Raw genomic sequence first — 17040 nt, 5'->3', positions numbered from 1 at the left:
TACAGTACTTGAATTGTATCTTGCTGCTGCATCTGACACCATTTATATTGAAATTGTACACTTATTTAGAAAATGGAGCTCTCTAGTATAACTGAATGTGGTATAGAATCTGAATTTTAATCAAGCAGCCCTGTGTTACTGTAAACGATTCGTGTGTCAGCCCTTGGACTGTTGATGAAACATCATCTACACATACAGTTGAATAATTTCAAATACATAAAATTATTTTTTATTGTTAATGGAAAACATTCCTTAAAAGCAAGACAACACATATACACTTTCAATACATTGACGGTATTTTAGTTATTTCACACAGATTGTGTTTCAAATACAGTGAGAAAAATCTTACCTATTTTAATAACCTAAGCAAGCAATTCACTGAAATGGGAACTCAAGTACATATGATAAATCATAACATAAACTGCAGGCAAAGTTCATGCAAGGTTTGTGATCTCATTTGGTGATCCTCTTGTTTCAGGCTTTTCAAAATACAAAATTGGATTTGGTTCGATAAATTGCTAGAATTTCACTTTTCTAGCTGAATATTTTCCATTTTTATTCCTTTCTGTCTTAAAAATGACATTCTGTGCAATCCAGAACAAGCTTATTAATTTGGCAGTAGTGCTGCTATTTTGGTAAAGTAATTATAAAGGTTACATTGCAACACAGTTAAGCAAACACAAAACTGTTTAATTAATTAGTAGCTTAAATGCATTTAACGATGCATCAAATTGTTGCCATCAAGTTTACTGTATGTTGACATAGTTTTATACACTGAAATTCAACATCAGTGTCTACATTGCCAATGCAATGTATTTGGAGATTTCTGAATTTTCAAAACCAACTTCATTCAGTTTGCAGTTCATTAAGGAATTCTTTTGATGGTTCAGCATTCTCCTCTGGCACATTACCAGCTTCTTCATTCTGCTGGCTCTGATTAGGTGGCTCAGAAGCAATATCCAACTGTTTTTTTACTTCTTCACTATGGCGGCTTTGGCAATGGGTTAGATGTTTCTTAAACCCTCTAGGGAAATTCGACTCAAAATTGCAACGTGGACATTTAAGCAAACTCTGACTATGAGAAGCAACATGATTCTTAAGGTGAGATTCCAAAAGAAATGCCTTTCCACACACATCACATTTGTATGGGCTATGCACATTATGTTTATTAACCAAATGGTGCAAAACAGCTCCCTTTTTCATAGCCCGGCAGCAACAGATTTTACAATAGTATTTCCCTTTGCCACGCTTCATATATTTTGCTATCTCTTCTTCTGAGATGAAAGCTTCCTTCTCTTCTGTAAACTGCAACACACACTGAGGTGGAGTAGGAGTAGCATCAATTTTAGTTTCTTTATTTTGGTCAGGAGACTCTGTATCAAATTGTTCCTGATCACTGTTGGATTCCTGTTCCTTTATGTCTGATGTTTCCATCTCAGTATTTCCACTTTCATTACTATTAAACTCTGTATTAGAAATCTCAGGATTTTCTTTCTTGGCTTTTTTCTTTGGACAGGTATATATTTCTTCTGCCGGTTCCTTGGGTTGTATGGGCTGTTGTTTTGGAATTAACAAACTACTGAATGGATTTTCTCCTTCTGGATGCTCAGTGAAGAAATCTTTATTACTGGATTCATTAAGAGTCTGCAGGTCTGAAAAAACAGGTGCAGCAGGTGGACTGAAATCATTGATAGTTTTGTGAACTTCCTTGCCTGTTGCTTCAACTGGTTTGTGGGTATCTGTATTCTGTACTGGCTTCTGATCTGAAGAAATTGATTTCTGGACTTCAGGTGAAAGTGAATGTTTTGGGGGTTCTGCAAAGAAACTTTGTTTCTCGAGGGAATCAGGAGATGGCTTCTGCAGTTCAGCAAAGGTACCATGTTTCTGGATTTCAGGAGAAACTGCAGGAGACTTCAACAATTCATGTGAGAGAGTAGGTGACTTCTGAGAGTCTGAGAAGGGAGCATGCTCCTGGATTTCAGGAGAAACAACCGCATGTTTCTGAGAATCTGGGAAGAAGGAATGTTTTGGGACATCTGGGGAGACAGGAGTTGGTCTATGAGATTCTGAAAATACAACCGGTTTGGGGGTTTCAGGAAAAGGTATGTGAGCTTCATGGAAGAAGGAACGTTTTTGCATGTCTGTGGAAACAGGAGGTACAGATTTTTTGGATTCAGGAAACAGGGCCCGTTTTCGGGATTCAGGAAACAAAGCACGTTTCTGCAACTCAGAAGAAATAAAAGTAGTCGGCTTTTGAGGCTCTGGGAAGAAAGGTGATTTTCTGGACTCGGAGGAAAATTTCCAAGGATCAGAAGATATAGAAGGGGTAGGCTTACGTTGCTCAGAAAAGAAGGGCTGTTTCCAAATATCAGGTGACATAGGGGGGCCAGGTTTCCTCAGTTCTGCAGGCATTGGAGGAGGAGCCGGTGGTGCTATGGATGGTGACGGCCTCCATGTGTCAGGAGACAAAACAGGTTTCCAACCTTCAGGATAAACAGAAGAAATGGGTTTCCAGGGTTCTGAGGAAGCAAGACTAGATTTTGGAGATTCAGGCATGGGGGTAGATTTCCAAGTATCAGGCATAAACTTCTGAGATTCTGAGGACATCATATTTCCAGGCCTTCGGGGTTCTGAAGCAGGTTTCCTGGGCTCAAGTGATATTGATGTCTGTGGTTTGGGGGACCAAGGTGAAATAGTGATAGATTTCTGCTGATCATGTGAAATACTACCAGCAGATCGCCAGGTTTCTGGAACAGGTCTCCAGGGATCTGGAGACAGTGGAGGGTCAGGTTTACGTGGTTCAGGTGAAAGTGCTGAAGGAGGCCTCCTCATTTGAGAAATATGCCTACGAGCGTCTGTGGATAGACCAGCAATAGGCTTCTTAAGTTCTGGAGATACAGCTGGCGAGTGCCTGCGGGGCTCTGGAGATACAGCTGGTGAGTGCCTGCGGGGCTCTGGAGATACAGCTGGTGAGTGCTTGCGGGGCTCTGGAGACACATTTGGAGAGTGTCTACGAGGCTCTGGAGACACAGCTGGAGCAAATTTCTGTGTTTCAGACATAACCACAGGTGGAGATGCAGGCTGGGCAGACTTTTGGGCCTCTGGCGATACAGGTGGAATGGGTTTCAGTGGTTCTGAAGATATAAAGGAAGCGGATTTTTCTGATTCTACAACAGGGAGGCTTTTTTGAGTTTCAATGTATGTAGGTGTGACAGGTTTCTGTTGCTCTAATAATAAAGCAGGGAGAGATTTTGGTATCTCTGCAATATCTACTGAAGCAGGCTTCAGTGGTTCTGGAGTGACGGAAAGGGGGGGTTTCAGTGTTTCTGAGGACACAAGTGAAACAGGATTTGGAAGTTCTGGTACAACAGGAGCAGGTTTTTGTGCCTCCAAACATGCAACTGAAACGAACTTTTGATGTTCTATGGTTGTTGATGAAGTAGGCTTCTGTATCTTAGAATGTAGTCCCACATCAGACTTTGGCAGTTCAGGAGGAGCAGGCTTTTGAGAATCGGGAGACACAGTGCGTTTTTGTGTTTCAGGAGACTGAGAAGGCTTTTGAGGTTCCACAAAGATAGGCTTTTTGAGGGATTCAGTTTCCAACACACCTTTCTGGTTTTCCTTCTGTTTGTCTGACAATGAATGTTGTGCCGTGATATGATAATAGACATTACAGTACATTTTGCTGGTAAAAAAGCATTTGTGGCAGTGAAATAACTTTGCACTTTTCTGGTAAAATATAAGTTTCCCTAATCCTGCAGTATCCATTTCATCACAGAACTCAGGGTGAATTGTACCCATATGAATTTGTATATTCTCATAGTCAGAGCCTCTGAAATTACAGTGATCGCATTCTAGGCGTTCTGTTGTTTTATGCAAAATCTTCAACATGTCCATTTTTCTACTGTCAGCTTGCATAACACTACACATGTTCCAAACCGCAAACTGCACTATACCTGAAATAAAAGGTTTTTTAAAAAAATTAGTTCATAAATTGTTGAAATATAATTCAACTCTTAAATGATTGCTCAATTATTGTTAAAATATAATTGATTTTTGAATGGCAGCTTACCCAAAGAAAAAAAATTAAATGTTATACTGCCACAATCCAACTAGAGAAGAGCATGTTAATATTGTCAACCTTTCATTCTTTATAAAGTTTTAATATAAAATCTCTTCACTGTTTACAGAAGCATCAACATACTTATGAATTCAAGCTGTTTTTACCAGCTCCACATGGCTCACTTGGTTGCAGAAAGACTAAAAAGCAAACATTGTATAAAGAACACCTAACCAGTTCTAGTCTCTAAAAGAAAAAGAAAGGAGCTATTATTAATAGATTCTTCTTTGTCCATTGATTTAAATATGTGGGTTGTGAATTGGATTTATAGTGTTGTTCTCAATTTGCCTGTCGATGTACTTTATACTATTTTTGGAGGGGGTCATATAAGCAGCCTGATTGAATGTTCCATAAACAAACCCCAGATGGAAGAATATATAACAACTCATTTTATGTTTGCAACTTGTGCTCAATACCAAATGTATTTCAAAGTATTATATTCTATTTAAAATAGTGAAACATGTTGAGACCTTATTTCAAAATTGGCAATTATAACTAAAAGACAGATTATTTATTTAATGTTTATATTGCTTCAAACTTATCCAACTCTATTAGAATAGATACCATAGTGCTTATTAGCACAACTTAGCAGATTCAGGAGGCATAATGGAGATGGAAGGGAAAAACAAAGTGTTGGATTGCACAAATAGAAGTCTACTGATGCTATGTTAAAAATAATCCAAAATACCTAAATTATTTTCTGCTATTATATACAATGCATTTTATTATACAATATGTACAGCGATGGGATTCAAAATTTTCGCTACCGGTTTGGTGGGCGTGGCTAGGTGGGGGAAAGCATGTGACTGAGTGGGCATGGCCAACATGACATCACTCACACCCACACCCAATATCAAAATGGTCAAAAGCTTTTGAATTCTGTGTTCTGCTTTGCAGAAGAAATACTGTTTCCTTTACACAGTTCAACCATTTAGAGATTAAAGCATTTAACAGTTTAGTTTACAGAGAACAACTGTAATGAGTACTTTAAGTACTTGATTGCTATTTATAATGGTTTTGCAGAAAACTAGTGTTTACTTAATTTCCAGCAAAAAATAGCCCATATAGGTTTGCCTAACGACTTAAGCATTTGCCACCACAAAAAAGTCATAAAGGTGGGTTGGAGTCACATTTTATGACCATCATGACTTAATACCATAATTGCCAGGTTCATTTATGGTCATAAGTTGAAGACTATCTGTAATAAAAAAAAACCTGCTCAGCTAAACATCTTTTAGATTTTTTTTAAAATCCTGTATTTAGACACTATCATTCAGTTTACTTTTTTGCTGTGACTTAAATTTTAAAATGCTTAATTGTAGTATCTTGAATGTTATCATAAGCAATAAAATAATGCAGCCATCTTGAGAAACAGCATATAAATTGTTTAAATATGTGAGGCTGCATTATGCGCAGAGGACAATTGGACAGGAATTGCTGGTAGTAGTAGACGAATACTCAAATACCTGGTACCTGATAATGTTTCCAATAAATCTATGCTATTTTGGCACATCAAATTAAGTCCCACACATTGGCTCAACAGGTTTAGAAATGGCAGGGTTCAGTGCTCCAAACATTTCTCCTTCCTTGCGGATTGGTTAATTGATCTGCAACTCAATTTCTGAGTGCTCAGGAAAATCAAATAAACTGTCTCAGATTATGAGCTGTAAAACCCTAGACAACATTTTAACCACATATGCCTTATGGCTAGCCTTTAAAATATAATTACAATGTTTTGAAACAGTGGGATAAATCTGGTTTTTTTCCCCTAAGGGTTTTATGGAGAGGCAAAATGTTGAGAATAGTAGAAAGGCATGCAATATTTTACTTTAAAATATTTTAAATATTTGCTGTATGCAAACTAATCCTAAAAGATGTGTGACTTCGCATTAAGAGCAATTTAAAATACAATTGATCATATATGCATGACAGTTTAAAGCAGTGTTTCCCAACCTTGACAACTTGAAGGTGTCCGGACTTCAACTCCCAGAATTCCCCAGGCAGCATTCGCTGGCTGGGGAATTCTGGGAGCTGAAGTCCGGACACCTTCAAGTTGCCACGGATGAGAACAATGTTTTAAACGCTGCCTGCATCCTTGTGCCCTCCAGATACGCTAGAGGGGAGCTGAGGTCTGGCGCACCTGGAGAGCTCCCCAAACCCAGAAAAGGTTTGTATTGGCTGGATGCAAGAAAACATGCTGTAATCTGACACCATTTCTCTTTTCCGTCGCCCCCAGAAATCGATAAATCGCGCCGTCCGGTTAAATTTAAGCTCAAGACTGAATTCTGGCAGGGATCCGATACGGCCCTGCATGGAGGTAGCGGGGGGGGGGCAGCACTCCCGCGACTCCCATAGTGAAAACGTGAGGCAAAAACGCCTGAAACTGGGCAGTTGGGCGCAGAACGCGCTCTGGACGGAAAAGCGGAAGGGACAAACCTGGCGTGGTGGAAACGCGAAAAGCGGAGCAGGGAGGGGCGGGACGGGGGAGGATGGAAAAGAGGGAGACTCCAGAGCGATGCTGAGCCCGAGCCTCGCAGAGGCGCCCTTCCCGGTTCCTTTTCCCTCCGAAGAGTAACCCTCCCTGCCTCCCGTTGTCAGGCAAAGCGAAGGGCAATATACCTACCAGGAGAAAACGACCGTTTACGGAGGGAGGAGAGAGAGACGCTCTGACCGAACAGCCTCTCGACAATGGCGACAGAATCTACAGAGCACGGAGATGGGGGCGGGGAGCGGGGGGCCACCGCAGTGGATGGGACAAAGAAAAAGAGGCCTGACGCCACCGAAGAACCGGTTTTTGATTGGCTAGTGTCGCCCACTTGATTTTTCCTCAACGGCGGCGGCTTGGAAATAGCCCCTCCTCCGCTGTGAAGCTTGGCGCAGGCGCCAGGCAAAAGAGGACGGCGCCCCCTGAGGGCGAAGCGGCTCGCGCGCTTAATTAATGTTTAAAAGCACATTAAAGTTTATATACCACAATACATTTTAGTGTTTCATATGTCACTAGGCTTTGGTAACTTCACACAAAATAATTTTACACAATGAAGATTTGACTTTGGCTTACCACCAGCGTGCTTCTACAACTTGCCATTATTAAAATAATTAACATGATGATAATGGGGGGGGGGGAGTTTAAACATGTTTTAAAATTAAAGCTAGGGATTTTGTCCCATCTCTTTAACTATTCAACTGCAACCTCATGCAGTTTTACAAATGCAACATATTCAGAGTGCAAGTGTGGCTCATGCTTAGAAAAATTAGTTTGTTTAGTTTGATATATGAATCCAAAATTGTGACTTGTAGCAAATGAATTAGCAAGCATATTGTGCAAATACTGGAAATTGTATGCAGGTAGTCCCTGATTATCAAGAGGTTGGATGGAATCAAGTGAGCCTTCAAGTGACCATGACTGATTATATTAACATTTTTGCTGTGGTTGTTAAGTAAATCTGGCTTTCTCTATTGACTTTGTCAGAAACCCACTGCGAAAATTGCAAATGGTAATCACATCACTGCAGGAGGCTGCAACCATTGCCAAGAACCCAAATTTTGATCATGTCATGTCAGAGGTGCTGTGATGGTCATAATTAGGACTGGTCATAAGTTACTTTTAGTGCTGTCATAACTTTCAATGGTCAGTCAATGAATGGTCATAAATTGAGGACTACCTGTATCAAAGCTGGCCTTCGTTGTATGAACAATGACAATGAGTTCCATACCCAATTAGTTCAGAAGCTCATCACTTTTGGACCTGCAAGTTGAGGGTTTTTTTTAAAAAAAACCCTTAGCAAATGGATTAGTATAAATGTATGAAGACAATCCATGTAGGACTGAATTGCAAGGGGAAAAAATTCAGGGAAGAGGAAAGAAAACCTGGTTTCATGTATCACTCAAGATTATTTAAAAGATAATCTCAGAATTCTGAATAAGGGCTAATTGTTACATAGAAACTCAATTTCAAATCTGGAATAAAGAAAAAGTTCATGTTCTGAAAACACAAGCAACTCCTCAGTGTGTTTTGAATCAAATTATGCAGTATTACCTAGTGGTTGAAAGAAACCGAGGCTCCAAAATGTAAAATCACTTTGCAAGTTGTAAAAGTTCAACTTAAAGTAAAAACCTAAAGTTGTATTTTCCAAGGCTCATAAAACTGGTATGGCCACAGTTACTATGGTTAATTTGGTTTTCCTTTTCCTTTAGGTAAAGAGGGTTATCCAGGGTATTTTTTGTCGACTAAAGCATATTCTGCTGACCTCTAGTGGCTGACAACTTTACAATCAATAGTAAACTATTAGAACTTAAGTACTGTACAGATTGGTCTGAGAAATTAGATAAACCTATTAAGAGATTTTCTCTCTCTTTTACTTAGATAAAACATTGAAAGAAAAGAAAGTATGTGTCAGTGTAAACAACAATATTCAAAGTGCAGAAGTCACATATATGTCTGGACTTGAGAATTATTTAAGTTCCTTTTAAAAATATGCTATGACTTATTTTATTTATATCTCACCTGTATTATTTTTACAAATTAATTCAAAGCAGCAAACATACCCAACACACTCTCCTCTTCCTATTTTCCCCACAACAATCCAATGAGGTGAATTGGGCTGAGAGTGTGTGCCTGGCCCAAGGTCACTCAGCTGCCTTTCATGGCCAAGGCAGGACTTGAATCTATGGGCCTTTGCTTTCTAACCAGGTGCCTTAATCACTAGACCTAGGCTCTCTTATTAAAGCCCATAAGTGATTATTCCATATAAGAGAAAGAATTAGTGTAACTGGAAGACCATGAGTTCTAGTCCTTCCTTGAACACAAAGCCAGTCAGATGATCTTATGCTGGTCACTTTCTCTCAGTCCACTTTTGAAAAACCTTACCAAGGGCCTTGTCTTAGCAATCTCCAAAAATTGGACATGATTGAATGGAAGAAAAAAAAATCTATTTGTGTATTCTGGAGTTCAAGGTAATGTTCAAAGAATTTCATTGTTCTTTTTTTTTTCTGAAACCACCTCCCTATGACGATGGTTAGCATGAGAGTGACTAGCCCAAATTCTCAGTGAGTTTCCATGGCTGGCGGTGGAGCTGAAGGTGAGTCTTCCTGGTATTTATCCAAAACCATTCTAGAAAATATTTCTAATCTTAACTACAGCAACATAAAAGAGAACTATTGATGTGATTGAGCCAAGGTTAAATATTTGAAACTGCTGTTGATTTCAATGGAAGCCATCAACTACATGCAATTAAGTATGTCAAATGTTTAATTGGAAGAAAGAGTCCATGAACTCAATGGCAAGTTTGGGCAAGTTTGTTTAGCAAATGCTAATTTGGTCTGCAAAGTTGTCATTTTAATTTTCAAGGTTTGAGTTGTATCTTACTGTAACTGGGAATCTCATATTGTACTGAGTTCTTTAAATAAGCAGTTTATTTTTCCCTCCACAATTCTTGGAGATTGCTTAGACAAGATTCTTGGCAAGGTTTTTCAAATGTGGTTTGCCATTGCCACCTTCTGAGACCTGATCTTAACTAGTCATTGATGAAAAGTATGACTACAGATAGTCCTCAACATATGACTGGTTTGCCTCCCGAAAAAACTACATATAACCTAAGTTCAAAGTTCTGACATCCATACCCTACCCTTGGTACCGTAACTGCATTTATGGCTGTTTGCAGTGACTTGTGCTTGCATGACCACAATTTACATTTTTGTTTCTGGTCTCTGCAAAAGAACAAGGTTTGCTTAATGAATGCAATTTAACAACCACCAAAAAAATCTCATAACATTAGGTGCAGTCACATGGTGGTCTACTTTATGACCATCATAACTCATGACCAGAATTGCGGACTCAGTTGTGGTCATAAGTCAAAGACTACCTGTATATGATGTCTGGTAAGAAAAGAACCATTATTGTTATTAGTAGTTTTGTATTCAACCTTTCCTGCCAAAAAAGGTCCTTAAAATGGCTAATAACAGAAAATGAAACTAGAAAGCAAATAAATGCAAATATTAAAAGTGCCAAATTAAAACACGCTTCTAGACATTATTAAAATGCACAATACATTATCTAGGCTTATTCTGATGCTGTTTTGGAATGACCGTCAACAGCATCCTCTAGGAATAGCTACAGTTGCTCATCTAAAGTGTTTTAATAGCTTGTGACCGTTACATCCACTAAAGGTACCCATTTTGTTACTGGACTATGGCCAGTGAAGGGGATTGGTTTTAAACTTTCCCTGGTTAAACTGTCTGCTTGCTTGCTTTAACTGTGTTCAGCATTACATTTGGTACATCTTTGTCCAATGAAATGGATCTTTTAGATACATTTTGAAGAACTGGCTCTTCCATAGACATTGGGCTAAAACATGGTGGGTTCAATTTTTATTTATTTTTGTTACAGTGTTTGCAATCTCCTGATTGTTGTCTAACTTATGTTTTGAAATTGTACATACCCAGAGTCATTTTGAGTGGTTGGCTTACAAATGTGATAAATACATACATTTTAGCTAGAACTGGGTAACCTGGAGCAAAACACTGTTTCGCAGCCAAGGAATCAAGCAATGGCAATCCACATGCCAAGAAAACTAACAAGTCCAGGTCATCAGGAATCAAGATTGACTCAAAGATAGGAAGGAAGGAAGGAAGGAATTACTATATTGCATGGTGTTATTTAAATTCCCCTCCCCAAAATTCAAACATTAAACAGACTCAGAGCTTTTCTTTTTTGTTTTTTACTATTGCCCAACTGGTGATGAAAACATTCACCAGAACCCTCCTTAGGTAAAGAAACAGGTCTCAGTAATGTAAACACAACCCAGCCATTTATTTCTTGAGCATATAAAATAGGCTGAGTTCAAGCTCTACAGAAGGCGTAGAAGCAACTTTGGGACACAGAATGTCTTCACTACTGCAGGAGAAACTTTGTGAAATTCAAATTCAGGCTCCTGCTCCACAGAAAGATTTTCACTACTTCACCATCACAAAAACTGAGGTAAAATGGCATAGATCTCACTATTCTGAAATTAGAACTGTTACTGTATATTTGAAGAAAAAAGTGGAGATATGAGAAAGCTGCGCTTTTTGATTTTCTGTGTAGTCAAGCATCTGTTAAGTCAGTTAAGAGACCAAAATCTCAGGTAAAAGAGATAGTAGTTCCAAACAGCCATTCTGACAGATATGCCCTGTTATGTCTCTATATATAAATCTGGTGGTGTGGTTGTAGTCATGGACTCAAAAACAAGTGACAGCATTTGTGTGTCATTCTACTGTTTTCCTACACAATGTAATTTAAACACAAATGATTGCAAATGATGTTCTCGATTTCTTGCTTTGTGTTTAGATTTTTGACAAAATAGGAAAGGGATACTAACTTAATGTACTCTTTTTAAATTCCCAATGGTGTAGGTTATCTGGAGATCATGGCACATTACTTACCGACCTAATCAAGAAAAGATTTTTCCAAAGGAATTGAAGAAGACGCACAGAGATTTTCTATTGGATGAACAATTACATAGCAAGTATTAAGCAGGAAAATAATTGTGTACCTCTCTTTATTTCTCTATACACGTTTGCACACATGGTCATACTGCAATTCACTCAATTTAAATGAAATTAGAACTCAGTTTCCTGGCTTTTAGCCATTAGATTGGACTGGTTCTTTGCTATTGTTTGTTAATGTTATTGTTTGCAGCAGAGATTTGATCTTTGTTGCGCTAGGATTGCTGCAGAAGCCAAAGGTACCGTATATGTTCCCATATGAATCACTCAAAGAAATTTTATCTTAAATGTAAATGGTATTTACCAGCATGACTCATCTTTTCCATAAAGTATAGCATCTGAACTTACAAAGATCTATTTTTTGCATACTATTTCTACTTATCTCTTATTCTTCTCACTTCTTATAACATCCTCATTTCTTTTGAAGCTGTTTCATATAATTTGCAAACCTGGGTCTCATGTTTTAGTTTAGTAGTGTAAGAAACAGCAGTGGCCCAGCAGCATTAAGCAGCCACAACTCCCAAATTTCATTTCCTTCGGTATACAGATCCTGGATTTTGGAAACATTTTGTTAGTTAGCCCATCTGAACTACCTAGGTTCAAAATTTGTTGCCCTACAATGTACTGTTTTGCCCAGTTAAAGGAATTTCAGTAGTGTATAGATAGAATGTTTTCATCTGTTATTAGCTATCCAAAGCCATTATAGCAAGATGGCCACCATATAAATCTTATTAAATAAATAAAAATTTAAAAAGTAATGACAGTATATATATATATATATATATATATATATATATATATATATATATATATATATATATATATATATATATATATATATATATATATATATATATATATATATATATATATATTGCATATATATATTGCATATATATATTGCATATATATATATATATATATATATAAGCAAGCCTTATTTCTTCCAGAGAACTACTTGAATCTAATGAAGCAAGCAGTTATTTGATTCTTTCCATGGAGTTCATTTAATTTTTAAAATCTTTTTGTTTCTGGGGCACTTATTCATTCCTTGTATAGAATCAGCTGTTTGTTCTTCTTATGTACTTAATGACTAGTACTGCCCTGCATGGGGATGGTTACTATAGAGAAATCTGTTCTTCATTCCAAATAACTTAAGTACATATACTGAAGCAAAGTCTTGAATCTTTCATGATAAATATTATAATTATACTTCAGGACAAATTCATTTATATTTGAAACTTTAACAACTCTCAAGAGTGCAAAGTACTGCTGCATGTATATCTGTATCACTTATGTACAATGAATGCTTTAGTCATAATTATCCAAGGACAAGAAGAAAACTTTCATATGAAGTACCCAGGCAATCCAGAGTTAGCATTATCTTTCATCAAGATCATGGCACTTTGATTTTTATGTAGTGCTAATACGCTTTCTTATGTATATGTTACTATATCTTGGGTGGTTTTGGTACTAAGATATCTGAATTTGGTATTTATATATTTAAATAATATTTGAATAAATAAATAGGTTTTGTTGTTTGACAGATTTACAGGAACATAATTTCCAACAACAACTTGTGTTCTGCAAGCAAATCATTGTATTAAACCATCTGATGGCAAATGACAAATGGGGTGAAGCAATTGACTTGTACACTGATGACCACAGATTATAAAACATAGAGATATCACTGGGGGCACATGGCTTTTCCATAGTATGTTATTACATAACTTTATCCCATACTATTTCAGGGCATATATACTATTTCAGTGGTTCACAAACATTCAAGTTTCCTCTAGACTTTAATGGAAGAGGTCATTAATTTGTGAGGATTGATTTCCAGATACACCTAAGCATACATAAACTATGGCAACTTCTTTAGAAGCCTGGGAATGCTACTTAGTTAGTATGAAAGGAGGATATGAGTACAGCAATGTCCTGAAGAATGGAACATTTTAGAGCTCAACAGGAAGTTCTGCCCCTGAAAGGATGTGTTTTGCACATCTGTACTATGAATACTCTCTTAAAATACTAAGAGATAAGGTTATCCAAAAAATGGAATAGCAGGCAATTCAAGACAAATAAAAGAAATGTTCTACATGGTGGCTAATTAACCTTTGGAAATTGCATCAGATTGACATAAAGGCTGACATTTATCCAGAATAGGATTTCTATATTGGACAAGGTGTTGGACTAGAAGACTTTCAAGTTTTCTTCTAATGCAAGTAGACCTCAACTTACAACAGTTTGTTTAATCACTGTTCAATAGCAATAGCATTTAAGCTTATATACCACACCATAGCACTTTACAGCGCTTTCTGGGTGTTTTACAATGTAACCATTATTTAAGTATTGTCCCCAACAATCTCAACAAAGTTACAACAGCACTGAAAAAAGTGACTTATGGCAGTTTTTCTCACTTACAATTACTGCAGCATCCCCATGGTCACATGATCAAAATTCAGATGCTTATAGTATAGCCTTGTCAGTGTACAAAATAAATACAATGAAATTGGTTTTAGCGTCACTGGTGCAATCACATAGACAACAAATTCAAACAACAATCAATTGCTTGGCAACTGACTCATATTTATGATGGCTGCAGTGTCCTGGGGTATGTGATAATCTTCTGTGAACTTCTGAAAAGTAAAGCCAATGGGAATCCATATTCACTTAACAACTGTGTTACTAACATAACAGCAGTGGTTCATTTAACAACTGTGGCAAGAAAGATCATAAATGGGGCAAAATTCATTTAGCAACCAAAATTTTGACCTCAATGGTGATCATATGTCCTCTACCATGATTTTTTTTATTCTAGTAAAGGCTATCAATATTGGTGGCTTTAAAATGGGATTAGACAATTAATGTAAAACAGGGCTTTCAGTAGCTGCTATCTATATCCATATTGTATCTCCAGTATTATGCCTTTCAATATAATAGTATTTGGAACACAGTAAGAGCTCTGTTGTGTTCATGTTATAGTCTTCCCAACATTTGAATAGTCAGTCTGGCAGCAGAATACTGCACAAGTCTGATCTAGCTGATCATCTTAAGATGTTATTAATATAAGACATTGACTATAAATGCTGGTGAAAAGCAAAGTTCACCCACTGTATATAAATGGGTTGAGTCTTATAGTTTTCAGCAGGTAATTTTCTAGGTTATTAATGGCTTTTCTAGTATCTGAAATCAAACTTTATTATCAAGAGCTATGTCCTTGCTTTGCCTTCAAGCCTTCTAGTTTATATCAATTTAAGTGAAGCTTGACAATCTGGCATGTTTGTTTTTATTTAACTTTTATATCACCAATATTTTATTCTACTCTGGTCCGTATACAATAAAGGGTTGACATAAAAATGCCCTATTGAATAACCATATCCATACTAAAACTATCAATAAAAATATCAGTAATTTGACTAGATGCCAAAAATCTATTTAAAAATATAGGTTGCCACCTCAATATCTGCTTGAAATACAGTTGTGGTATATACACATAACAAAATATATTTTAGATTTCTTTCCCAAGTTAAATCATAGATTTATTAGAATATTTATAATAAAGGGTGAACCTACTGTGTCATCTTTCATACCACTTTTTACCAAGTATTGGTAAAACACAGATAAGACATAGAAAAGGTAGATTCTATCTCATCTACTCAGAAAACCAATTGAATATAAACAATTAACACTTTATGTAAAAATAAAATTCTTACAAACAATTGCTTTTGTAAACATAATTTTCCAGGTCTCCAACTTTTATCCCTCCATTTAAAATCATAATCCTGTTTGATATTATGTAATTACAATATGATGTAAATTGCTTTGTCTTTGAAGTGACACACCAAGATTTCTTCATGCGAATTGTAAGACACAACTGAGACATCAAATAAAACTGATAAAATTCAGCTCTGCTAACTCTACTAAAAGCAGTCTTAAATCAAGTATTATATATACCCTAGTCCCTCCAGAGTTCTCATCCCTCCCCCCCAATAATAGGATTTATTTTATATCGTATCAGGTAATCTCAAACTGTTCAGACGTGTCAAATAACAATAATTCCAATCATTACAAGCAAAGCAACCCTTTCCATTTAAAAAGAAACAACATTGTGTTTTGTGAATCTTACTCTTTAGTAAATGTAACCAAATTTTATTGCTGCCTTCCATCTTCTTTTAGTATTCTCTTTTCATTCTTTGTAGCTTCTTTTTCCAAATTATTTCTTCTCAGTTGAAGATATTTAATTAGGAAGGCTAACATATCAAAGTTGGAAAAAATGATGCAGGACAGTTGTAGTTTCATTTAGCAACCATCTCCACAATTTATGAGATCATCAGTTTTTGTAATGACCTTTATTATTAGAGTATGAATTTGTGCTATATTGCTATAATCATAATACACACCCTTAGTAATGTTTATTGTTGCAGCACATGTGCTAAAAGTCCCTCTCCCTCTATTTATTTCATTCAGAGCAAGTTCAAAGCATTTTTGGGGAAAGCATGCTGAAGTACACTCTCAACTTGTGTCAAGGACACTATGATTTCCTAGTTCGGTTGCCTGAAAATTTGATTGTTCATATCATGTCATTTCTTAATCTGGAAGATATTGAACAGTTGTCAAAAACCTGCAAAAAGTTTCAGCAGGTAATAACTTTCATTGTTATTTCAAAATAGATTTGCTGTTTTAAATAATTGCCATAATAGAGCCTATACAGTAATTTATATACGGTAATGTTATGCTGTTATAAGTCAACTAACATACTATCATGTACAAAGAAAACACTTAGCTTTGAAATATATCCAAAAATTAAGAATTAATGCAATGGAGCTTAGGTATAAACATCTATTTTGATTAAGATGATAATTTGATTTACTCAGAACATAATAAGCATTGTAGATATTTATCTTTCAGCTGTGTAACACTGATGAATTTTGGGAAAGAATAAAAAAACTGCAAGATAAATTTACTCTTGATCTACAGTCAGCCAAATTTCCAGCTTATGAAAAGGAAAGGAATTTTCATCAAAGAAAAGGCTATCTGACAAAGATGCAGAGAAGGAACACCACATTCTTCTAAAAATCATATCTTCTTTTTAATAAAGACTGTACTATTCAGATTGCATAACATTACTGGACTATAAATGTTTCATAGCATCTCTGACTTCTGCCCCTTTCTTCTTTCTTCTTCTTCTTTTTTTTAAAAAAAAATTTTTTTTCCTTCTACAACACCTTACAGTCATTATATCAACATTATTATGTCATCATACCTGTACATGTAAATATTATTTTGCTTTTTTGGCTTAACTAATTTTATTCTTGTTTTGCATCCATTTGTACCAATTGTTCCAAATTTCATAATATTCCGACTCTTCTTTGTCTTTTAATTTTAGTGTTAATTTGTCTATCTCTGCACAATCCAAAATTTTTGGTATCACTAAT

At 36.4% G+C, this 17040-nt stretch overlaps 2 protein-coding genes across 3 annotated transcripts; one reads left to right on the top strand and one right to left on the bottom strand.

Annotated features, from left to right (window-relative positions):
• Nucleotides 1-203: 203 nt before the first annotated feature.
• Nucleotides 204-6865, bottom strand: CHAMP1 (chromosome alignment maintaining phosphoprotein 1). 2 transcript variants are annotated; one of them, XM_087726201.1, is made up of 3 exons: nt 6744-6865; nt 2978-3956; nt 204-2944 (listed from the first exon to the last, which is right to left on the bottom strand). In XM_087726201.1, exons 2-3 carry the CDS (start codon nt 3928-3930, stop codon nt 847-849), a joined length of 3051 nt encoding a protein of 1016 aa, XP_087582327.1. In that variant the 5' UTR covers nt 3931-3956; nt 6744-6865; the 3' UTR covers nt 204-846. The 2 variants fall into 2 exon arrangements, with proteins under 2 accessions (XP_087582327.1, XP_013918242.2); XM_014062767.2 differs by having other exon boundaries at nt 204-3956.
• A 4094-nt stretch (nt 6866-10959) lies between these two features.
• Nucleotides 10960-16796, top strand: LOC106546011 (F-box only protein 36). The gene is made up of 4 exons (XM_014062768.2): nt 10960-11096; nt 11510-11618; nt 16073-16245; nt 16514-16796. Exons 1-4 carry the CDS (start codon nt 11001-11003, stop codon nt 16676-16678), a joined length of 543 nt encoding a protein of 180 aa, XP_013918243.2. The 5' UTR covers nt 10960-11000; the 3' UTR covers nt 16679-16796.
• The last annotated feature ends 244 nt before the right edge of the window (nt 16797-17040 follow it).

Source organism: Thamnophis sirtalis, unplaced genomic scaffold (assembly GCF_051295495.1).
Source record: "Thamnophis sirtalis isolate CommonGarterSnake01/CBP01778 unplaced genomic scaffold, rThaSir2_p1.2 scaffold_12, whole genome shotgun sequence".
In the NCBI taxonomy this organism is placed as follows: domain Eukaryota; kingdom Metazoa; phylum Chordata; class Lepidosauria; order Squamata; family Natricidae; genus Thamnophis; species Thamnophis sirtalis.
Note: the sequence above shows the minus strand (reverse complement) of the source record. Positions and strands in the feature narration are given on the sequence as shown.

Bases quoted from the DNA above. Each gene is read 5' to 3' on its own strand.
- CHAMP1 (XM_014062767.2), bottom strand. From the start codon at position 3,930: ATGTGTAGTGTTATGCAAGCTGACAGTAGAAAAATGGACATGTTGAAG.
- LOC106546011 (XM_014062768.2), top strand. From the start codon at position 11,001: ATGTCTTCACTACTGCAGGAGAAACTTTGTGAAATTCAAATTCAGGCT. The intron at 11,097-11,509 runs GTAAAATGGCAT...CCAATGGTGTAG, and splicing joins TCACCATCACAAAAACTGAG to GTTATCTGGAGATCATGGCA. The intron at 11,619-16,072 runs GCAAGTATTAAG...TATTTCATTCAG, and splicing joins ATTGGATGAACAATTACATA to AGCAAGTTCAAAGCATTTTT.